General features: G+C 45.7%; 1 protein-coding gene across 2 annotated transcripts in view; it reads right to left on the reverse strand.

Annotated features, from left to right (window-relative positions):
• Positions 1-26050, reverse strand: part of KCNIP2 (potassium voltage-gated channel interacting protein 2) — a 446265-nt gene that overhangs the window by 199134 nt on the left and 221081 nt on the right. Inside the window, exon 1 of one of the 2 annotated variants that reach the window (XM_044298987.1) lies at positions 21894-22145. The exons of the other annotated variant lie outside the window; for it this stretch is intronic. Within the exon in view, the coding sequence (XP_044154922.1) occupies positions 21894-21981 (88 nt within the window). The 5' untranslated portion in view covers positions 21982-22145. Of the gene's footprint in view, positions 1-21893; positions 22146-26050 lie in introns of those variants that run through there. 2 annotated transcript variants of the gene reach the window in all.

Genomic DNA, 26050 nt, shown 5'->3' on the forward strand with positions numbered 1-26050 from the left:
CCACCTTCCTTGGAAGGGATCGCATCCAGATTTTCTACCAGGGTCAGCCGAAGCTCTGTCACAGATGCGGCAGCCCCACACACTTCAGTGCTAACTGCACTGTACAGAAGTGCGCGCTGTGTGGGGAGATTGGCCACCTCGCTGCATCATGTGCAGAGATTAGGTGTCACCTGTGTGGTGACTTAGGTCACCCATTCAGTCGCTGCCCTCATTCCTTTGCCAATGCGGTCAATGCCCCGGCGGGAGGAAGCCGTGAGGCCAATTCTACTGGGGCAGGGGCTGGCAGAAGTGAAGGAACAGAGGGGCCAGGGAAGAAAAGTAAGCAAAAGACGCCTGCCCAACTGAGGCGTCAGGAAAATCGCCGAAGGGAGAGGGAGATGGGTGAATCCCGGGAACCTCAGGCAACTGGGGAAGCTGGGATGACCCCTGATCTCACCCCTGAGACTGCTGCTACTGCTGAGGCCCAAAGGGACAGTGAGCTGGATGAGGAAATTGGGAGGATCCAGGAAGAGGAAGGTGCCATCTCCTCATTATCCCCCCATGACGGGGGAAGTGGGGGATGGCAAAAGCAGGGTAATAAACGTACAGGGAAAAAGGGAGATTTAAGATCTTCTCCCACCCGCCAGATGCCAAAGGAAGGTACAACCAACCCCCCTCTGATTAGTCTCTCAAACCGGTTCCAAGCCATTGGTGACACCTCCCCCTCCTCAGGGGAGGGAGCCGGTGGGGAGGTTTCGGGAGTCGCGGTGACACCTGGGCCTGCGGGGGACGCCGAGCCTCCTTCTACTGGGGAAAACATGTCCTCAGGGGTGGGGGCTGGCTTGGAGTCAGAGCACAAGGGCAGAGGTGAAATGGACACATCTGTTTGTTTGAAGAGGGGTAAGCCATCATCTGATGAAAAAGTTGGTGGGGGCAGTGGGAAAAGAAAGCCATCTAATTCAATCACCCATGATGGCGGCACTCACTCCGTTGACGCTGGCGTCCATTAATGTCGCCAGCATTAAGTCAGATACGGCTAGATTTGCGGCCTTTGATTTTTTCAGCCGGGTTGAAGCTGACATTTTGTTTTTGCAGGAGACCAGGCTGCCAGATTTGGCATCTGTATTTAAAGCTAAAAGGGAGTGGCGACGCGGATCCTCCTACTGGTCTCTTGCGGCCGAGCCGTATAGCGGGGTGGCAGTCCTTTTTACTGCACCGGTAGAATGCCGACGGGTTATTGAATTAGAAATGGGGAGGTGCCTGATCCTGGATGTCCTCATGAGGGGACAAGAACTTCGTCTAATTAACATCTATGGTCCCCAGTCCAAGTGGGACCGTAAGTGTCTCTTCATGAGGATCAAGCCCTATCTTTTTACAAGTCGGCAGGTGGTCTTTGGAGGGGACTTCAATACTGTCACGAGGCCCCAGGATAGGGGAGGTTCCAGGGACAAGCTGACTTACGACAGCATTGCACTTAATAAAATAGCTAGTGAGGCTCGTCTGGTGGATGTCCACATCCGGCACACCCCAGGCCACCCGGGGTTCACCTATCATAGGGCTAGTTGTAGGTCTAGAATAGACAGGTTTTATTTAAAGGAGGAAGCCGTCTCTTCAGCCGTGTCCGCTGTGGAGGTGGAGTTCTCCGACCACTGTATGATTTTGTTTTCTCTGAATGTTGCAGAGACCCCCCGAATGGGAAGGGGCTACTGGAGGCTCAATTCGTCTCTCTTGGAAGAAGCGGAGATAAGACAGTCCTTTGAGGATTTCGTTCAGAGCCAGGTACCATTGCTGGATCTCTGCGGCAGTAAGTCTGAGTGGTGGGAGATCTTCAAGGAAAGGGTGGGGAGATTCTTCCGCCAGCTCTCGAGCCTCAGGAGTCTGAGTAAGTATCGCCTGTATCAGGGCCTGAGGAGGAAACTCGAACGTCTTGTCTCGACTGGGGGTAGCCGTGAGGAGATCTCCAGAGTGAAGTCTTTGCTTATGAGGTGTCAGTACGATAGGCACGCATCTTTGGTTTTTGAGAGGGATTACGGGAAATACCGCTCGCCCGACCCTTACAAAAACTGCAGGATGTCAGTGAGTAGTAAGATTGTGTCAGGACTGATTGATAGTACGGGTTCTCTGAGAAGGTCCAGATCAGGGATCCTGGAGGTTGTCAGATCCTTTTACTCACATCTCATGGCAAGGAGGGATCTTGATCGTGATAAGATATCGGCTTTCCTGACTGAAACTGTCCCTGAACCAGGGGTAGACCCCTCTCTTGACGGTTTGACGGAAATGATCAGTGAAGAGGAAGTCAGTCTGGTGATTGAGGGGCTTGCTCCCAAAAAATCACCTGGTCCGGATGGCTTAACATCTGAGTTTTACAAGACCTTTAAGGACACCTTAGTTCCCCTCTTGACTGAGGTATTAAATGAGTGTCTCTCCTCGGGTACTCTACCAAAGTCAATGAGGAGGTCGGCCCTGATCATCCTGTCAAAGGGTAAAGATCCTTTCCACATTGAGAATTGGCGTCCCATAGCGCTCCTCGGTGTGGACAGAAAGATTTTGGCAAAGGTGCTATTTAATCGGCTGGTGAAGTTTGCACCCCAGCTCCTTTCTGGGGCCCAGCATTGCTCTGTTCCCGGCCACAGTACTTTTAGTGCTGTGCTCAGTGTCCGGGAGGCCGTGGAGCAGGGCAGGGCAGGTCACTGGAAGGGGTACATGCTGTCCTTGGATCAGGCAAAAGCATTTGATCGTGTTAACCACGAGTACCTCTGGTCTGTCCTTCTGAGATATGGCCTGCCCGGGGGGTTTGTTGATTGGCTTAAGACCTTGTATGCAGGGGCAGAGAGTTTCCCGCTTGTGAATGGTTGGATTGGGCGTCCTTTTGGGGTGGGATCTGGGGTTCGCCAGGGTTGTCCTCTGAGCCCGCTTTTGTACGTGTTCGCGATCGATCCCTTCCTTAGAGGGGTTGATCGTGGGCCGTTGGCGGGCATCGGGATGGACCGGGCGGCTCCGGAGACTACACTGAGGGTGGTGGCGTATGCTGATGACGTAACTATCTTTGTGTCTTCGAGAGGGGAGGCAGAGTGGGTACTGTCTGAGGTAGAGCGCTACTCAGAGTCATCTGGGTCCAAGATCAACCGAGATAAGTGTGAGAGTCTCTGGCTGGGAGGTGGAGATCCTGGTTTTGATCTCCCGGACACCCTTCCAGAGCCCCAGGAATCTACAAAAGTCCTCGGCATTGAATTTGGCCAGGGGGATTACCCCCATCAAAACTGGGATAGCAGGCTTAAGATTGCCGCTCAGAAGGTGGACCAGTGGAAGGGTTGGTCTTTAACCCTCAGGGAAAGGGTGAACATTATCAAAACCTACCTGATCCCTTTGCTGTTATATCTGGGCAGTGTGTGCGTCTTGCCGGAACCTTTCTGGACTCGGGTCTACAGTCTGTTCTTCCAGATGTTATGGGGAAACAGACTGAACCTTGTCAAGAGGGAGGTTACTTACCGTACGAGGAGACTAGGAGGGTTGGGTATGGTCAACCCTGTGGTGTTCCTGGTGAACACCTTTATTAAGATTAATCTCTCGAACCTCTGGCAAGAGAGGGCTCCTCTGTGGGTAGCCTCCTGTCGGGGATGGTTTCGGCCTTTCTTCCAGGAATGGGAGACAGGGGGGCAAGTGAAGGATCTCCGCACACCACATGGGCATCTCCCGGCTTATGCTGCCCTGGTTCTGAAGGTATTACGTCGGTGGGGTCTGGGGATGTGGGAAATCAGGACTCAGTCAAGGAGACTCCTTGACCAGAGGGTTCTGTTGACCCATTTCCAGAGACCTCTGGCCCTCAGGGACTGCCCAGGTCGGGATCTGAGGGTTGGGTTACGGCTTTTAAATTCCAATAGGATCCCCTTGAAGTTCTTTGACTTGACTTGGCGCTGCTTCCATGGGAAACTGTGTGTGAGGGACAATCTGAAGTGTAGGAGCTCTGAGGACAGGGGGTGTCCCCGTGAGGAGTGCGGTGGTGTGCTGGAAAGCATGGACCACTTCCTGCTTCATTGTCCCTTTAACACAGAGGTTTACACCAGGGTGGGGACCTCCATTGGCTGGCCTAGGCTGGTCACTCTCTCCTATGCGGAATGGACCTATGGAGCATTCAGACACCTGGGTGGTAGGGACCTTTGCACTTTATTCCTAGTCAGCTCAGTGGTCAGGTACTACACGTGGCATGCACGGTGTTTAGTTTCGACGCAACGCAAAATCCTCCCCGAGGATGAGGTGGTTAGGAACATTCTCGGAGACCTGGTTGAAGGTGCGCTCTCTGGAGTACGAGAGGTTGGGGGCGGGTAGAGCCTCTCTCCTCTGGAGGGGTTTTGCCTTTAGGGTACCCTAGCCTGTTGTCTCCCCTCCCGGTGGTGGGCTGAAGCTGACACTGTAGATTTTTGTTTTGTTTTGGTGGCTGTATGAGGACATAGGGCTTGCAGGCGCCAAACTTGGGCTTTAATGGGTTGTGTGTGGCTGAAAAGCCTCACGGTGGGTGGTGAGGTTAAGGTCTACTATGTAATGTACTATGTAATGTAGTTTATATGTCTTTATGTCTATATATATTTGTATAGGTTGAGTTGTCGGGTGTAGTGTTAGGTTGGGTGGTGGGTAAATGGGGGGAGGGTTCCATGGAACATTGGGGACTTTGGGACATATAAGAAAATCCTGGGCTGGTTCATGGACGTCTATTATCATGTACTGGGGGCATGGGATGCGGGACCAGCTCAGGGACCCAAAAAAAAAAAAAAAAATTATATATATATATATATAATATAAAAAAAAAAAAAAAATTGTGTGTTGCATTGGGGTGGTGGTGGGTGGGCTTTTTGTAAGTTTAACTTCTGTATTTGTTAAGTGTAGGTAGGTGCAACCGGATCAGGAAGGTTAGTACATGTACATAGATATTGTAAATATTGTACATAGCTGGTGTTCTGTGGCGAGTGGGCTGGACCGGTGCTGTCTGCGCCGCGCTGAGGAGCATCATGTCCTGTATGGTTGGTTTGGTCTCTGTTTTATATATTTATTTATCTGTTTGTTTTAAAAATTTAATAAAAGAAATACAGGATGTAACTCAGGATCAGTACAGGATAGGTAATGTATATACACAGTGACTGCACCAGCAGAATAGTGAGTGCAGCTCTGGAGTATAATACAGGATGTAACTCAGGATCAGCACAGGATAAGTAATGTAATGAATGTACACAGTGACTCCAACAGCAGAATAGTGAGTGCAGCTCTGGAGTATAATACAGGATGTACCTCAGGATAAGTACAGGATAAGTAACGTATGTACACAGTGACTGCACCAGCAGAATAGCGAGTGCAGCTCTGGAGTATAATACAGGATGTAACTCAGGATAAGTACAGGATAAGTAACGTATGTACACAGTGACTGCACCAGCAGAATAGTGAGTGCAGCTCTGGAGTATAATACAAAATGTAACTCAGGATCAGTGCAGGATAAGTAATGTAATGTATGTACACAGTGACTGCACCAGCAGAATAGTGAGTGCAGCTCTGGAGTATAATACAGGATGTAACTCAGGATCAGTACAGGATAAGTAATGTATGTACACAGTGACTGCACCAGCAGAATAGTGAGTGCAGCTCTGGAGTATAATACAGGATGTAACTCAGGATCAGTACAGGATAAGTAATGTATGTACACAGTGACTGCACCAGCAGAATAGTGAGTGCAGCTATGGGGTGTAATGCAGGATACTTGTAAGGATCTGTACAGGATAAGTACTTGCGATGTATTTACCAAACGTATTTTGTATAGTAATTTTTTATGTAAATTACTGTAAATGACAAATACTTTAACTTTCCAATTTTCCCAAACTCTGAGATTTCCGCAGACAGTTGTGGCAGCAGGTTTGGTGTTGTGAGAGATCAGGCACGTCCGCGGCCTCCTATGATAACTGCTGCCGGCTCCTGATAAAATGCAGCACTTCTTTCTGTATTCTGCTTCATGCTGCAGGGCCTGGCGGCGCTGGATCTCTGCGGTGAGTCCGGCATACTTCATAACAATGCAGCATGTCAGCTCCCATCCCGATATGCCGCCTAATGGTGCATGTCTGGTCTTTCCCTTGTGTTTGGTAAATGGCCATAATCTTATTAAAATGAAAAACATCAATGTAAAAAACGTCAGGAAGGGAAGGCGCTGTGACCTTGGACAATGTCATTGCTGCAGATGACGGACGGTCACAGGACTGAATGGGATAGGGTCGCTGGGTCAGCCATTCATAACTGGGCATTTATTTCATTTGTATTCCTCATAACAGGATTGAAATTCAATTGTGTTTGCATAATGGCAGAACGCAGAGCTGCGCTCTATTTAAAGAGACAGACCCCCTAAAAATAAATATATAAAACATCACTTCATCTTTATGCTTCTGTAGCTGTGCATGCAATGTAGTGGAGCCAGAAAGGTTGTGTCCAGCCTGTTTTATTACACTGTTGCATTTTGTACCAAGTGGGCGGAGTCTTCCTGTAGTGACATCAGAGCTGTGCCGTGTGCTCTGACCAATCATCTGCCTTTCCTTTACCCTTCTGCCCCCTAAGTTCTAACAGCATGAACGGAATGCACGCATATTGAGGGCGATGTACCTTAGGCCTCATGCACACGACTATATGTATTTTGCGGTCCGCAAAAACCGGATACGCAAAAAATACGGATGACGTCCGTGTGAATTTCGTATTTTGTGGAACGGAACAGCCGGCCCCTAATAGAACAGTCCTATCCTTGTCCGTAATGCGGACAATAATAGGACGCATTTTTTTTTTTTGCGGAACGGAAATACAGACATACGGAAACGGAATGCACATGGAGTACCTTCCTTTTTTTTCCCGGACCAGTTGAAATGAATGGTTCCGCATACGGTCCGCAAAAAACGGAACAGGCACGGAAAGAAAATACGTTCATGTGCATGAGGCCTTAACCTGATGAGGGGCTCTGTAGAGACCCTGAACTGGCCTTTTCAGTGTTTTGCAGTCCATTTTTCATGGATCCGTTGTTCCGTTTTTTGTTTCCGTTTCTGTTCCTTTTTTCCGTATGGCATATACAGTATACAGTAATTACAAAAAAAAAATTGGGCTGGGCATAAAATTTTCAATAGATGGCTCCGCAAAAACGGAATGGATACGAAAGACATACGGATGCATTTCCGTATGGGCTCCGTTTTTTTTTGCGGACCCATTGACTTGAATGCAGCCACGGAACAGGCAATAATAGGACATGTTCTATCTTTCAACGGAACGGAAAATCAGAAATACGGAAACGGAATGCATACAGAGTACATTCCGTTTTTTCCCCCGGAACCATTGAAATGAATGGTTCCGTTTACGGACTGTATTTGGAACGCAAAAAATGGCCAGTAAACGGGGGAAAAAAACGGTTGTGCGTGTGAAAGAGGCCTTAGGGTCCACAAAAAAAAATGGGTCCACAAAAAAAACTGAATGTACTCCGTGTGCATTCCGTTTCCGTATTTCCATTTTTCCATTCGGTTGAAAGATAGAACATGTCCTATTATTGTCCGCAAATCACGTTCCGTGGCTGCATTCAAGTCAATGGGTCCGCAAAAAAAACGGAACACATACGAAAACGCATCCGTATGTCTTCTATATCCGTTCCGTTTTTTCTGAACCATCTATTGAAAATGTTATGCCCAGCCCAATTTTTTCTATGTAATTACTGTATACTGTATATGCCATACGGAAAAACGGAATGGGAAAACTGAACGGAAATGGAAACACAACGGAAACAAAAAAACGGAACAACGGATCTGTGAAAAACGGACTGCAAAACACTGAAATAGCCATACAGTAGTGTGAAAGAGGCCTTACTGTTCTTTGCCTGCTACTGCTTTCCTGTGTGTCAGTCTACACTTCTTCTAAAATTCCGTTCATGAACCAGGAGGTGCAGAATGAACCATGATACAGGCCCCATCCACACTAAGAAATGCTGTAGGGCAGGGATCAGCAACCTTTGGCGCTCCAGCTGTTCCAAAACTACAACTCCCAGAATGCTCCATTCACTTCTATTGGAGTTAGAAGTGCCAAGCATGTTTGCACGCTGGGAGTTGTAGCTTCACAGCAGCTGGAGTGCCGAAGGTTGCTGATCCCTGCTATAGCGTATAGTGAACCATGCACAGCGCCCTCCATTGTATAGTGGCTGTGTTTGGTATTGCAGTTCAGTCCCATTCACTTGAATGGAAGGGAGCTGCCAAGAGGCCATGTGACCGATGGACGTGACGTCACAGGCATGCAGCACTCCCTTCAGATTGCTGATTGTTGGGGGTGATAGTAATCAGACCCTTCCTGACCTATCACTGATGACCTGTCCTGGAGATAGGCCACCCATATTTAAATCCCAGAAAACCCCTTTCATTAGTTCTGCGTCTGCAATCTACCGGCCTCTGCTGCACCGGCCCTTTAAAAAAAATAAAGGATGGAATGGCCTATACTTTCAAGACATCGTAGGGCATGAATTATAAGGTAATGATCTCCTAAATGATAATACAAACCGGTGACACCAGCATTCCTGGCTGCAAAACCGAGCAATAAAAAAAAAGCATAAATCTATACATAGAGCTAAACTGGCAAAGTAATTGGCAGTGCCGTACCCCTGGCACTCTCCTGCCTGCCATGCTGGAAAGCACATCATTTGCATTTAGTGCCAAGATGAGAATGAAAATTAAAACTGCGATAAATGAAATCCAACCGACTCTGAACATGAACTGATAAGATTTCATGAACAATTCAACAAATTCCATCCCACCATAAACCTGACCCTCAACTATTCACAGTCAGCTTTCTGGACACCACCATAAAACTTCAAGACGGCTCAATACAGACTTCCCTGTATCGGAAACCTATTGATCGGCCTACATACCTCCAATGGGACAGCTTCCACCCCAAACCTATTAAAAAGTCCATCATCTATAGTCAAGCCCTCAGATATGAGGGATGAGCATTTACAATATCTGAAAAGGACATTTTTACACCAGGGCTATCATCCTGCTTCATCTGAGGATCAGATCACAAGAGCCACCAAGATCCCCAGAAGTCAACTTCTCCAATACAATGAAAAAAAACAGAACCAGCGCGTACCTCTGGTTGTGACCTACAACCCACAACTAGAAGTACTGAGGAAAACTGACCAAAAATTACATCATGTCCTACGTAAGGATGAACAACTAAAAACAATCTTCCCAGATCCCCCCTTACTAGCTTACCGACAACCTCCAAATCTAAGGAACATTCTGAGCAGATCAAGTTCAAGGCCATGTACCACAGAAAAAGGAACCCATCCCTGTAATATAAGGAGATGCAAAAACTGTTCCCATATAATGACAACAGACAAGATCCCCAACACACAGCAGGACTATAAGATCCCTGGGACATTCACATGTCCTGTTGGGGGCCTCTACGTTGGAGAAACAGGACAGAGACTCAATGCAAGGATGAGGTCCCACCGCCACACAAATAAAGAGAAGAAGCTACACTTTCCTGTGGCTAAGCATTTCTGTAGCCCAGGACACAATGAAGAACACATGAAAGTTGTCATATTAAAAGGTAACTTCAAATCCCAAAGAGCTAGAAGAATTTGGGAATACAAATGTATAACACTGCTTGACACTAAATACTGGCCTGAACCCCGGGATTTATGACACACTACAAGATCTAGAGAGTCTTCTATAGACATAGTCGGGGCACCAGGTCTCTGAGATAACATCAATTTAGAGACCATAAAACTTTCACACCCCTTATCTGTAAGATAATTAAGGACTCATTCTCAAGATCTTTTATATGTTGTTCTGGTTTTTTTATGTCCATTAATTCCCCCCATGTCTCTGTTCTTATTGTATATATATTGCTGTTTCTTCATATGTTCTTGTAGTCCGCCTGATGAAGGGACTGGTGATGAAAGCTCGCTATGTAACATCATTACTTCTATTTTTGTTAGCCATTAAAAGGTATCAAACCTGCAAAACTCTTATTTTCTTTCTCTTAATGAGAGCACTAAACTGGAATCCAGCAATGTGCATCATTAAACTACACGGTGTGAGGAGTACAAACCAGGAGAAGGCAGGACAGACTTACAAACTGTCCATAATAACTTCATGCAGATGTAGCAGAGCTGAGTTTGTCATGTCTCTTTGTGAGATCGCTTGCATGTATGTTGTTGTGATAACTTTGGCGTTACAAGAGGCTTAACTACAGGCCTATGTTAAATGCCCCAGTGATTGGCACCAAATAAACCAACTCGGCTCTGTGATGTCAAGTTATTCTCCGCTTTAGGCCTCATGCACACGACCGTTGTGTGCATCCGTGGCCGTTGTGCCGTTTTCCGGTTTTTTTCGCGGACCCATTGACTTTCAATGGGTCAGTGGAAAAATCGGAAAATGCACCGTTTTGCAGCCGAGGCCGTGATCCGTGTATCCTGTCCGTCAAAAAAATATGACCTGTCCTATTTTTTTGACGGACAACGGTTCACGGACCCATTCAAGTCAATGGGTCCGTGAAAGAACACGGATGCACACCAAGATTGGCATCCGTGTCCGTGATCCGTGGCCGTAGGTTGCTTTCATACAGACGGATCCGAAGATCCGTCTGCATAAAAGCTTTTTCTGATCTAAGTTTTCACTTCGTGAAAACTCATTTCCGACAGTATATTCTAACACAGAAGCGTTCCCATGGTGATGGGGACGCTTCTAGTTAGAATACACTGCAAACTTTGTACAAGACTGCCCCCTGCTGCCTGGCAGCACCCGATCTCTTACAGGGGGATATGATAGCACAATTAACCCCTTCAGGTGCGGCACCTAAAGGGGTTAATTGTACTATCATATCCCCCTGTAAGAGATCAGGGCTGCCAGGCAGCAGGGGGCAGACCCCCCCCCCCTCCCCAGTTTGAATATCGTTGGTGGCACAGTGTGCCCCCACCATCGCCCCCCCCTCCCTCCCTCTATTGTATTAAATCGTTGGTGGCACAGTGTGCCAACCACCATCGGCCCCCCTCCCTCCCTCTATTGTATTAAATCGTTGGTGGCACAGTGTGCCAACCACCATCGCGCCCCCCCCTCCCTCTATAGCAGTAACATTGGTGGCAGTGTGCGGTCTCCCATTCCCCCCCCCCCATCATTGGTGGCAGCGGAGTTCCGATCGGAGTCCCAGTTTAATAGCTGGGGCTCCGATCGGTAACCATGGCAACCAGGAAGCTACTGCAGCCCTGGTTGCCATGGTTACTTAGCAATAGTACAACAGTAGAAGATTCATACTTACCTGCTTGCTGCTGCGATGTCTGTGTCCGGCCGGGAGCTCCTCCTACTGGTAAGTGACAGTTCTTTAGCAATGCGCCGCACAGACCTTTCACTTACCAGTAGGAGGAGCTCCCGGCCGGACACAGACATCGCAGCAGCAAGCAGGTAACTATGAGTCTTCTACTGTTGTACTCCGCTGCCACCAATGATGGGGGGGGGGGGGGAATGGGAGACCGCACACTGCCACCAATGTTACTGCTATAGAGGGAGGGGGGGGGCGATGGTGGTTGGCACACTGTGCCACCAACGATTTAATACAATAGAGGGAGGGAGGGGGGCCGATGGTGGTTGGCACACTGTGCCTCCAACGATTTAATACAATAGAGGGAGGGAGGGGGGGGCGATGATGGGGACGGATCCGTTTGAAATGGCACCATATTGTGTCAACATCAAACGGATCCGTCCCCATTGACTTGCATTGTAATTCAGGACGGATCCGTTTGGCTCCGCACGGCCAGGCGGACACCAAAACGACTTTTTTTTCATGTCCGTGGATCCTCCAAAAATCAAGGAAGACCCACGGACGAAAAAACGGTCACGGATCACGGACCCCGTTTTTGCGGACCGTGAAAAAAAACGGTCGTGTGCATGAGGCCTTATCTGACAAAAAACATTTCAGCAGGTCTCAGTTTGACAAGTGGCAGTGGTACTCTCATTGCAGCGTGTGGCTAGCTGATCAGAACCACCGTTTTAGGAGGGCATGTTGTGCACTGGTCCCCATATGGCACTATGTAGTCACCTTGGCACTACTTATCTGGCCACTGTATGTACTCTCTAAGCACTGTGTGCACTACTTATCTGGTCACTGTATGTATTCTCTAAGTACTGTGCGCACTACTTATCTGGCCACTGTATGTAGTCTCTAAGCACTGTGTGCACTACTTATCTGGCCACTGTATGTACTCTCTAAGCACTGTGCGCACTACTTATCTGGTCACTGTATGTACTCTCTAAGCACTGTGTGCACTACTTATCTGGCCACTGTATGTATTCTCTAAGCACTGTGCGCACTACTTATCTGGACACTGTATGTACTCTCTAAGCACTGTGTGCACTACTTATCTGGCCACTGTATGTACTCTCTAAGCACTGTGTGCACTACTTATCTGGTCACTGTGTGTATTCTCTAAGCACTGTGTGTACTACTTATCTGGCCACTGTATGTATTCTCTAAGCACTGTGCGCACTACTTATCTGGCCACTGTATGTACTCTCTAAGCTCTGTGTGCACTACTTATCTGGACACTGTATGTATTCTCTAAGCTCTGTGTGCACTACTTATCTGGCCACTGTATGTATTCTCTAAGCACTGTGTGCACTACTTATCTGGCCACTGTATGTATTCTCTAAGCACTGTGTGCACTACTTATCTGGCCACTGTATGTACTCTCTAAGCACTGTGCGCACTACTTATCTGGTCACTGTGTGTACTCTCTAAGCACCGTGTGCACTACTTATCTGGCCACTGTATGTATTCTCTAAGCACTGTGTGTACTACTTATCTGGCCACTGTATGTATTCTCTAAGCTCTGTGTGCACTACTTATCTGGCCACTGTATGTAGTCTCTAAGCACCGTGTGCACTACTTATCTGGCCACTGTATGTACTCTCTAAGCACTGTGTGCACTACTTATCTGGCCACTGTATGTATTCTCTAAGCACTGTGTGCACTACTTATCTGGCCACTGTATGTATTCTCTAAGCACTGTGTGCACTACTTATCTGGCCACTGTATGTATTCTCTAAGCACTGTGTGCACTACTTATCTGGCCACTGTATGTACTCTCTAAGCACCGTGTGCACTACTTATCTGGCCACTGTATGTATTCTCTAAGCACTGTGTGCACTACTTATCTGGCCACTGTATGTATTCTCTAAGCACTGTGTGCACTACTTATCTGGCCACTGTATGTACTCTCTAAGCACTGTGCACTACTTATCTGGCCACTGTATGTACTCTCTAAGCACTGTGTGCACTACTTATCTGGCCACTGTATGTGCTCTCTAAGCACTGTGTGCACTACTTATCTGGCCACTGTATGTATTCTCTAAGCACTGTGTGCACTACTTATCTGGTCACTGTATGTACCTTCTAAGCACTGTGCGCACTACTTATCTGGTCACTGTATGTACTCTCTAAGCACTGTGTGCACTACTTATCTGGCCACTGTATGTATTCTCTAAGCACTGTGCGCACTACTTATCTGGTCACTGTATGTACTCTCTAAGCACTGTGTGCACTACTTATCTGGCCACTGTATGTATTCTCTAAGCACTGTGCGCACTACTTATCTGGTCACTGTATGTACTCTCTAAGCACTGTGCGCACTACTTATCTGGCCACTGTATGTACTCTCTAAGCACTGTGTGTACTACTTATCTGGTCACTGTATGTACTCTCTAAGCACTGTGTGCACTACTTATCTGGCCACTGTATGTACTCTCTAAGCACCGTGTGCACTACTTATCTGGCCACTGTATGTACTCTCTAAGCACTGTGTGCACTACTTATCTGGCCACTGTATGTATTCTCTAAGCACTGTGCGCACTACTTATCTGGCCACTGTATGTACTCTCTAAGCACCGTGTGCACTACTTATCTGGCCACTGTATGTACTCTCTAAGCACTGTGTGCACTACTTATCTGGCCACTGTATGTACTCTCTAAGCACTGTGTGCACTACTTATCTGGCCACTGTATGTACTCTCTAAGTACTGTGTGCATTACTTATCTGGCCACTGTATGTACTCTAAGCACTGTGTGCACTACTTATCTGGCCACTGTATGTACTCTCTAAGCACTGTGCGCACTACTTATCTGGCCACTGTATGTACTCTCTAAGCACTGTGTGTACTACTTATCTGGTCACTGTATGTACTCTCTAAGCACTGTGCGCACTACTTATCTGGCCACTGTATGTATTCTCTAAGCTCTGTGTGGACTACTTATCTGGCCACTGTATGTACTCTCTAAGCACTGTGTGCACTACTTATCTGGCCACTGTATGTACTCTCTAAGCACTGTGTGCACTACTTATCTGGCCACTGTATGTACTCTCTAAGCACTGTGCGCACTACTTATCTGGACACTGTATGTGCTCTCTAAGCACTGTGTGCACTACTTATCTGGCCACTGTATGTATTCTCTAAGCACTGTGCGCACTACTTATCTGGTCACTGTATGTACTCTCTAAGCACTGTGTGCACTACTTATCTGGCCACTGTATGTATTCTCTAAGCACTGTGCGCACTACTTATCTGGTCACTGTATGTACTCTCTAAGCACTGTGCGCACTACTTATCTGGCCACTGTATGTATTCTCTAAGCACTGTGTGCACTACTTATCTGGCCACTGTATGTACTCTCTAAGCACTGTGCGCACTACTTATCTGGCCACTGTATGTACTCTCTAAGCACTGTGTGTACTACTTATCTGGTCACTGTATGTACTCTCTAAGCACTGTGTGCACTACTTATCTGGCCACTGTATGTACTCTCTAAGCACCGTGTGCACTACTTATCTGGCCACTGTATGTACTCTCTAAGCACTGTGTGCACTACTTATCTGGCCACTGTATGTATTCTCTAAGCACTGTGCGCACTACTTATCTGGCCACTGTATGTACTCTCTAAGCACCGTGTGCACTACTTATCTGGCCACTGTATGTACTCTCTAAGCACTGTGTGCACTACTTATCTGGCCACTGTATGTACTCTCTAAGCACTGTGTGCACTACTTATCTGGCCACTGTATGTACTCTCTAAGTACTGTGTGCATTACTTATCTGGCCACTGTATGTACTCTAAGCACTGTGTGCACTACTTATCTGGCCACTGTATGTACTCTCCAAGCACCGTGTGCACTACTTATCTGGCCACTGTATGTACTCTCTAAGCACTTTGCGCACTACTTATCTGGCCACTGTATGTGCTCTCTAAGCACTGTGTGTACTACTTATCTGGTCACTGTATGTACTCTCTAAGCACTGTGCGCACTACTTATCTGGCCACTGTATGTATTCTCTAAGCTCTGTGTGCACTACTTATCTGGCCACTGTATGTACTCTCTAAGCACTGTGTGCACTACTTATCTGGCCACTGTATGTACTCTCTAAGCACTGTGTGCACTACTTATCTGGCCACTGTATGTACTCTCTAAGCACTGTGCGCACTACTTATCTGGACACTGTATGTGCTCTCTAAGCACTGTGTGCACTACTTATCTGGCCACTGTATGTATTCTCTAAGCACTGTGCGCACTACTTATCTGGTCACTGTATAAACTCTCTAAGCACTGTGCGCACTACTTATCTGGTCACTGTATAAACTCTCTAAGCACTGTGCGCACTACTTATCTGGCCACTGTATGTATTCTCTAAGCACTGTGTGCACTACTTATCTGGCCACTGTATGTACTCTCTAAGCACTGTGCGCACTACTTATCTGGCCACTGTATGTACTCTCTAAGCACTGTGTGTACTACTTATCTGGTCACTGTATGTACTCTCTAAGCACTGTGTGCACTACTTATCTGGCCACTGTATGTACTCTCTAAGCACCGTGTGCACTACTTATCTGGCCACTGTATGTACTCTCTAAGCACTGTGTGCACTACTTATCTGGCCACTGTATGTATTCTCTAAGCACTGTGCGCACTACTTATCTGGCCACTGTATGTACTCTCTAAGCACCGTGTGCACTACTTATCTGGCCACTGTATGTACTCTCTAAGCACTGTGTGCACTACTTATCTGGCCACTGTATGTACTCTCTAAGCACTGTGTGCACTACTTATCTGGCCACTGTATGTACTCTCTAAGTACTGTGTGCATTACTTATCTGGCCACTGTATGTACTCTAAGCACTGTGTGCACTACTTATCTGGCCACTGTATGTACTCTCCAAGCACCGTGTGCACTACTTATCTGGCCACTGTATGTACTCTCTAAGCACTGTGCGCACTACTTATCTGGCCACTGTATGTACTCTCTAAGCACTGTGTGTACTACTTATCTGGTCACTGTATGTACTCTCTAAGCACTGTGCGCACTACTTATCTGGCCACTGTATGTATTCTCTAAGCTCTGTGTGCACTACTTATCTGGCCACTGTATGTACTCTCTAAGCACTGTGTGCACTACTTATCTGGCCACTGTATGTACTCTCTAAGCACTGTGTGCACTACTTATCTGGCCACTGTATGTACTCTCTAAGCACTGTGCGCACTACTTATCTGGACACTGTATGTACTCTCTAAGCACTGTGTGCACTACTTATCTGGCCACTGTATGTATTCTCTAAGCACTGTGTGCACTACTTATCTGGTCACTGTATGTACTCTCTAAGCACTGTGTGCACTACTTATCTGGCCACTGTATGTACTCTCTAAGTACTGTGCGCACTACTTATCTGGCCACTGTATGTACTCTCTAAGCACCGTGTGCACTACTTATCTGGCCACTGTATGTACTCTCTAAGCACCGTGTGCACTACTTATCTGGCCACTGTATGTATTCTCTAAGCACTGTGTGCACTACTTATCTGGCCACTGTATGTATTCTCTAAGCACTGTGCGCACTACTTATCTGGCCACTGTATGTATTCTCTAAGCACTGTGTGCACTACTTATCTGGCCACTGTATGTACTCTCTAAGCACTGTGCGCACTACTTATCTGGCCACTGTATGTACTCTCTAAGCACTGTGTGTACTACTTATCTGGCCACTGTATGTATTCTCTAAGCACTGTGTGCACTACTTATCTGGCCACTGTATGTACTCTCTAAGCACCGTATTCACTACTTATCTGGCCACTGTATGTATTCTCTAAGCACTGTGTGCACTACTTATCTGGCCACTGTATGTACTCTCTAAGCACTGTGTGCACTACTTATCTGGCCACTGTATGTACTCTCTAAGCACTGTGTGCACTACTTATCTGGCCACTATATGTATTCTCTAAGCCCTGTGTGCACTACTTATCTGGCCACTGTATGTATTCTCTAAGCACTGTGTGCACTACTTATCTGGCCACTGTATGTACTCTCTAAGCACTGTGTGCACTACATATCTGGCCACTGTATGTACTCTCTAAGCACCGTGTGCACTACTTATCTGGCCACTGTATGTACTCTCTAAGCACCGTGTGCACTACTTATCTGGCCACTGTATGTACTCTCTAAGCACTGTGTGCACTACTTATCTGGCCACTGTATGTACTCTCTAAGCACCGTGTGCACTACTTATCTGGCCACTGTATGTACTCTCTAAGCACCGTGTGCACTACTTATCTGGCCACTGTATGTACTCTCTAAGCTCTGTGTGCACTACTTATCTGGCCACTGTATGTACTCTCTAAGCTCTGTGTGCACTACTTATCTGGCCACTGTATGTACTCTCTAAGCACCGTGTGCACTACTTATCTGGCCACTGTATGTACTCTCTAAGCACTGTGTGCACTACTTATCTGGCCACTGTATGTACTCTCTAAGCACTGTGTGCACTACTTATCTGGCCACTGTATGTACTCTCTAAGCACTGTGTGCACTACTTATCTGGCCACTGTATGTACTCTCTAAGCACTGTGCGCACTACTTATCTGGCCACTGTATGTACTCTCTAAGCACTGTGTGCACTACTTATCTGGCCACTGTATGTACTCTCTAAGCACTGTGTGCACTACTTATCTGGCCACTATATGTATTCTCTAAGCACTGTGCGCACTACTTATCTGGCCACTGTATGTACTCTCTAAGCACTGTGTGCACTACTTATCTGGCCACTGTATGTACTCTCTAAGCACTGTGTGCACTACTTATCTGGCCACTGTATGTACTCTCTAAGCACTGTGTGCACTACTTATCTGGCCACTGTATGTACTCTCTAAGCACTGTGCGCACTACTTATCTGGCCACTGTATGTACTCTCTAAGCACTGTGTGCACTACTTATCTGGCCACTGTATGTACTCTCTAAGCACTGTGTGCACTACTTATCTGGCCACTGTATGTATTCTCTAAGCACTGTGCGCACTACTTATCTGGCCACTGTATGTACTCTCTAAGCACTGTGTGCACTACTTATCTGGCCACTGTATGTACTCTCTAAGCACTGTGCGCACTACTTATCTGGCCACTGTATGTATTCTCTAAGCTCTGTGTGCACTACTTATCTGGCCACTGTATGTACTCTCTAAGCTCTGTGTGCACTACTTATCTGGCCACTGTATGTACTCTCTAAGCTCTGTGTGCACTACTTATCTGGCCACTGTATGTATTCTCTAAGCACTGTGCGCACTACTTATCTGGCCACTGTATGTACTCTCTAAGCACTGTGTGCACTACTTATCTGGCCACTGTATGTACTCTCTAAGCACTGTGTGCACTACTTATCTGGCCACTGTATGTACTCTCTAAGCACTGTGTGCACTACTTATCTGGCCACTGTATGTACTCTCTAAGCACTGTGTGCACTACTTATCTGGTCACTGTATGTATTCTCTATGCACTGTGTGCACTACTTATCTGGCCACTGTATGTACTCTCTAAGCACTGTGTGCACTACTTATCTGGCCACTGTATGTATTCTCTAAGCACTGTGCGCACTACTTATCTGGCCACTGTATGTACTCTCTAAGCACTGTGTGCACTACTTATCTGGCCACTGTATGTACTCTCTAAGCACTGTATGTTTTCTCTGACCATTGTACGTACTATCTGTGTACTATTGTGCGCACTATTTATTTGACCACTGTGTGTACTTTCTGAGCACTGCTTATCTGGACAACAAGCGTGAATCCTCTCCATGGGCAATGTGTGCATTTTCGGGACACCATATCACACTCTGTGTACTCTATGGACTTTTATCTGAGGATTGTACAGTACTTATAATCCCACTCTGTATGGCACTATGTGGCACTATGGGGTACGTGCTATTGATAGGCCCTATACCTGGCGGTGGATCTGCCGAAGTCCTGAAGAGGCGCCGGTGTCCACTAACCTCATCGCATCCACCACCGTTTCTCAATGTAGCCGGCTTCCTTGCTGTCTTACATTAAGACATTTTTCTACGCCTAAAATAGGCGTAGAAAATGGTAAATGACACCAGCCTGCCGGCCCGTCGCCTTCCGCGCCCACTTTTCTTTAGGCCTTGCGTGAGGGGGAAAAGTGGCAGATTGCGGCACAAAGCACCTTTGCGCCAGAAATATGCCTAATATCGTTGTATTTCTGTTCAATAAATGACCCCCTATATATCTTGGAGACGTCTGCACTATTTATCTGGATTTAGTATGGCACCATTACCCTGGTCCGTGCACGCACTGAGTATCTGGGTACGGCATGCAGCGTCTATCTGGGCACTGATTGCTGCATGCTCTGTTTATCTGGGCCATGCTGGCATTTATATGGGCACAGTGCACCGCCTTTATACACTGTGCACTGGATACTTAATGATATTTTTTATTATATAAAGTAGGTCCCTGTATTTTGGTGATGTTACTATCTTGGCAGAATCCTGGCAATCCATTGTATTTCTCCGCCTCTCACCACACAATCCGCATGGGCATCAGTGCATGGAGAAGTGGCCAGCGGGGAGTATGGCGCCACCGAGCAACTATATAACTTCAATGCCAGTTTGTGATTGACTAAAGGGGGCACAAAGCCATAGATCCTAGCTAGCTGAAAACTCTCTCCTCCGGACCCCTCCGTGCACTCTGCGCGTGTGCGGAACAAACTCCCCGCGCAGTTGCTTATCTCCTCAAAAACAAAAGGATTGGGCAGTGTACATCCAACATGCCGAGCCTTATTTCCGCAACTTCTGCCTTAGGGCTTGTTCACACGGCTGTATGGCTTTTTCAGCGTTTTGCGGACAGTTTTTCACGGATCCATTGTTCCGTTTTTTGTTTCCGTTGTGTTTCCGTTTCTGTTCCGTTTTGTTTTTTCGTATGGCATATAAAGTATACGGTAATTAATACAAAAATTGGGCAGGGCATAACATTTTCAGTTGATGGGTCCGCAAAAACGGAACGGATACGGAAGACATACGGACATTGACTTGAATGGAGCCAAGGAACGTGATTTGCGGACAATAATAGGACAAGACTCAAAATGTAGCGGAACGGAATGCTCACGGAGTACATTCCGTTTTTTTTTGCAGACCCATAGAAATAAATGGTTCCGTATACGGAACGCAAAAAACGTTCGTGTGAACGAGCCTTTAGAGGGAGAAATGGGGGACCCCCATGCACATTACATAGTCGACGGTCCAGGCTTTAGCGCTATATGGCACTGCAGACACCGTATAGATGCTACATGCTGTATGTTACATGGTCCTGTAGGCACTGCATGTATATGTACAAACACAGTGTTTGTTGCATTGTGCTGTTTCTCATGCCAAATGACATACTCAGCTCTGCTATATTTAAAAAAAAAAATATTTCTGCATATATATATATATACACACATATACTGAACCCACATCACTTTTTAATGGTCCCTATGTTTGCACGTCTTTGCAATATCCAGCGACTCCCCTATCGCACACTACATCCTCTCCCCTTGACCTTGCAATAGCAGCACTTGGCGTCGGGCACGGCGTGGGATCTATACAGTCCGCGAGGCACTTTAAAAAAAAACAACTGGTGACACCAATTAATAGACAAAACCTAAACTTCCCACTAGCACATCTAACAATCTCCACTCTGCTACATCTCTTCACCCGCCGTGTTTGCTCATGTACTTAATGATGAAAGACGTTTAACCCTATCCTGTAAGTCCACCTGCCTCTGCTCAACCAGCAGATAGCTTTCTTTACTTACAGTGTCATAAATCACTGGTATATGTAGAGATGTAGCAGTGCTGAGTTTGTCATTTGGCACAAGTCATTAGGAATCATCATGACCACTCCTTTGACTTTTACAGTACATATCACCAGTACATGTCCAGTCTTATCGTAAAGGGCTTTTCCCAGCACAAATACTTTATGATATATGGTTTGGATACACCAATTAGGAGGGGGGGGGGGGGGGGGTCCTAGTGTTGGGGGGACCTCCAGCCATGTAAGCAGACATTTAGGGCATATCCAATCAATATGTCTCTGATGATTAAGAATGATGTAGGACTATGAATGAAAAAAAAAAAGGTTAAATTACAAATACAGCTCTGCTACATCTGTACACCTACAGTGTGGAATCTGTCATTACGTTCAGACTGACGCCCTGTGATAATTCTCCATCCTGCAGTCCATTGTAAAATCAGGGATTATGCATGATAAGACCACCCCGAGCAGCAAACTAGCACCTGTAACATTCTCCACTCTGCTACATCTCTTCTACCTATTATCCTTGTCATTTGTTCTTTATCAGATACAGATCAATCCTTCATTAGAAGGGACCTCGCCGAGCACGCTGGTTCTTGTAGTCCGACACACCGTTGCTTACAAAAAAAAAAAAGGTGATTGACGTTAACGTCGTTGCAGTCCTATGTAAAACATGATATCGAGTTGTGCCAAATGACAAACCCAGCTCTGCTAGCTCCTGATATAGGTCATAAATGACACGATGGTGAAGCCTTACCTTGTGTCAGGGTCCCGGTGACCAAATGGTAAAAATATCGAGCAACTTTACTCAGCTGCCTCTTGCACCTCCTCTGGCACCGACTCATTTCGCAACCGGCAAAAGGACGGAGTGGAGCGATGCCCTCAGCGCTGGCAGAGCTGCAATTGTCTCCTGGGCTGGAGGAAGCAGACCCAGGGAAATCAGAAGAAACCGAGGAAGATACCAAGTCCTGCGAAATGCAGCGTTCCTCCCCCCAATAGCAGCAGCACCACGCGTTTCACCAGGAATTCATTAGAAAGAGAAATCGCACCATCCCCGGCAGATTCACACTTTTCACACCGACGAGCTCTTCCTCCTGAGCGTGAAGACACGTGCTCGTTTTTTTTTTTTTTTTTTTTTTCGCCAAACGTCTTCCGCTTTACCCAAAGGCTTCAGCTTAATTGCATCTTTCGGAAGCTGGTCGGATGTTTTTTTTTTTTTTAAATTAAGTTACATTGTAGGAAATAGGATTTCACCCCTGGGGACGGTAAAGCGGGTTTAAAAGCAAATGCAAAAATAATAATAATAATAATAATTTCAAAAAATGTTTTTTGTTTTTTAAAAACAATTGCAGTCAGCTTGAGCTGCAGCCACAGAGGCGGATATGGTGTGCACGGAATACAAGTCATCAAAGAGGCTGCAGAGCGAAAAACACCAGCTCATGCCGCCGCCGCCGCCGTGAACTGGAGGTGATTATGGTCGGCATGGCAACCGCAGACTCTACGGGCACCGGGATCCAATAGCGACTCTGCTCGGAAATAGGAAAAGGGCGTCTCATCCCTTGTAAATTATGAAGGACGGGCAAAGTTTGAGAGAGAATAAAAGATGTGGGAAGGGGGGGGGGGTGAATATTTATGCAACAACAAAGAAAGCCCCGAGGCAAACATATGATACAGTGTTACAAACAAAATATATAATAGAGACACGAGGGCCACTTGATGGCAGATAAAGTAGGTAAGTGCTCGTTCTAGGGCTCTCAGGAAATAATACAGTCATTTCCTGGGAGAGCTTCGAGAGCAGCTGCAGGTTTATTTCCACCGTAACTTGGAACCTATCCAGGTATTTTTTAAATTAATATTTTATTATTTTAGCTTTTTTTTTCTTCCCTTTTTGTTCGTATTGTTTGTTCTACTTTTATTTATTCATTCATTTAATATAGTTTATTGAACCCTTTATTTTAGCACTTTATTTCTTTTCATTTACATTTTATTATTTATATTATATTTTTTTCATTGTTTTATTATTTACATTTTATGAATGTGTTTGTGTGCGTTTTTATTTTATGCATTTTATTGTTATAGTCAACCATTCCTTTTAGCGTTTTAACTATTCATTTTAATTTATACTTTATTAACATATTTGTTTTTATGTATTTTGTTATGTATTGTATTTTATTTTAGGCATTTTATTTATTTAACTATTTGTTTTTATCATTTTAACCTTTACAGGACGGAGACATTTTTTTTCATTTTCGTTTTTCCACTTTTTATCCCCTGTCTTTCCAGATAACTTCCCATAACTTTTTTATTTTTCCATTCACATAGTCGTACGAGGGCTTGTTTTTTTTTGCAGGATAAGGCCTCCTGCACACGACCGTTGTGTGCATCCGTGGCCGTTGTGCCGTTTTCCGTTTTTTTTCACGGACCCATTGACTTTCAATGGGTCCGTGGAAAAATCGGAAAATGCACCGTTTGGCAGCCGCATCCGTGATCCGTGTTTCCTGGCCGTGAAAAAAATATGACCTGTCCTATTTTTTTCACGGCCAACGGTTCACGGACCCATTCAAGTCAATGGGTCCATAAAAAGTCACAAATGCACACAAGATTGTCATCCGCGTCCGTGATCCGTGTCCGTTTTTTCCTATCATTGCAATGGCAAACTTGACTTAGATTTTTTTTTTCATTTTTCATGTCCGTGGATCCTCCAAAAATCACGGCAGACCCACGGAAGAGCACGGATCACGGTACAACGGAACCACGTTTTGCGGGACGTTAAAAAATACTGTCGTGTGCAGGAGGCCTAAGTTGTGCTAGGGTGGAAGTGAAAAAAAAAAAAAAAAAAACAATGCCGCCACAGTTTTATGGGTTTTGTTTTTACGGCGTTCTCTATGCGGTAAAACTAAATACATTTTTCTTTTCATCAGCATATTCTGACCTCCTTAATGTTTTTTATAGTTATGTCTACTAAGCTGTGAGGGCTCTTTTTTTGCAGGGCAATCATTTTTTATTTATTTAATTTTTGGGGGGAGATAAAGCGATGAAAAATGGCGAATTGGCCATTTTGTGTGGTTTTTTTTTATTGCCGTATGGGATAAATACATTTATCCAGGCATTTATACAGGCATTTTAGGAGTTGGCAATAGTGAAAATGATGAAAGAGGTGATTCGAATTGTTATATGTTTTATATTTTTTTTAAACTTTTTACTTTTAAAAACTTTTTTTTTTTTTTTTTTTACACTTTTACAAATTTCCCTCAGGAGCTTTTGACAGTTCGCTTGTCCCTCGCATTGCAATAAACACTATTTATACTATTGCATTTTAAGGGACTATTTTCCTATTGAGCACTGCCACCTGCAGGGCTCAATGGGAACTACAGCTCTATTATGCACCATTCACACGTCCATGATGTAATCCGTGATAAGATGGTCAGTGATTCATCTGTGAAGATGTCCATGAAGGATCAGTGTTTGGTCCGTGTGTCCGTTTTTTGCTCTCCGCGTGTCATCCGTGTTACATGGGCACTGTACTGGTAAAAAATAATTTCCATAGCATCTCCTCCTAATGGTCTGTAATACATGGATGGCATCCGTGTTTTTCACAGACCCATAGACTATAATGGGCGTGACGGACAAAATAGAGCATGCCTGTGTGCTAATACGTAATACGGTTCTATAATTTTGCAGATACCACGGAATGGACATACGGATGCGGGCATCACACAGTGTTGCAGCCTCATTAGTTCCCCATCTGACCCGCAAAAAATGCGGCTCGGATGTGGACTAAAAATATGTTCACGTGCATGTTTCCTAATAGAAGCAATGAATACCTTCCCTGATCTGCACAAGGGGAAGCCTGGGAACGCAGCGCTCCCATGGAAAGCAATGGTCACAATTGAACATGGCATCTGAACGGTTAAATGTCTGCGATCGGCGTTATCGCTGATTGCAAACATTAGCTCCCCGGTGTCTGCTGTTTAAAACAGCAGAAACCCAGCAGCTATGGAGCCCGCTGTGCATAGGAGTGGACACCATTTTTAAAGAATGGACTTCTGCTGTACATGTGTGGCGGCAGTCCTGAAGAGGTTAATTATGTATGTTTATTTATTTATATTTTATTAATGGATTTCGATTTCAGTTTTTTTTGCATATAGCATTTTTTTGTATGTCTTTTATTTATATAACCACCTATTTTATTTTTAGCTTTGTGTCTTTTATCTACATTTTATGCATTTCTATATATGTTTTAGTCACTCATTTACTGGGAACTGCCTTCACACATGGGATAAAGGCTGCCCCATGTCATCCTATGGTGAGTGTCATGCCTGTCCTGTGCTCCACAACATTCTGCTGCGTGAATAATGAGGTGCTGCCGCTTTCCTGAAGCAGAATGTCTCCATCCATCTATGATACTGCTGTCACGTGGCCCCTCAGACGCCAGGGCCTTGCCAGGGCCACAACCTCTATGCCCTTTACTGTTCTTGCCATATTTACTTCCATCTTTTACTGAAATTTTTAAACTAATGTGAATTGCATCACATTCAAATAAGATGTAGCAGAGCTGATTTTGTGCATTGAGCTAATTCACTATGGTTTACAGATGGCAAAGTGCATTATCGTGATCGGTTGTGTCAGATGACAAACCCGGCGCTGAAATATCGTCACACTGGACACTGCTACATCTAAGACATTTTTTCTTCATCACTTCTGATGATCCAATTGTAAAAATTTCTGTTGCATTTAGATTCATGTAGAAAATATGAGGCTCCTGGAGATGACGACGCATCAAATGCAAGGTGACCGGGATTTGCCGTGCATTAGTCATTTATGAAAAATGCATGTTGTGGGACTTCATTGAGGGGTAACAGTGCGCGGCGCGTTCATATAATGCAGTCACGTATCAGGCCTGACAGAGCTCAC

The sequence above is a fragment of the Bufo gargarizans genome, chromosome 6, assembly GCF_014858855.1.
Source record: "Bufo gargarizans isolate SCDJY-AF-19 chromosome 6, ASM1485885v1, whole genome shotgun sequence".
Taxonomy (NCBI): Eukaryota; Metazoa; Chordata; class Amphibia; order Anura; family Bufonidae; genus Bufo; species Bufo gargarizans.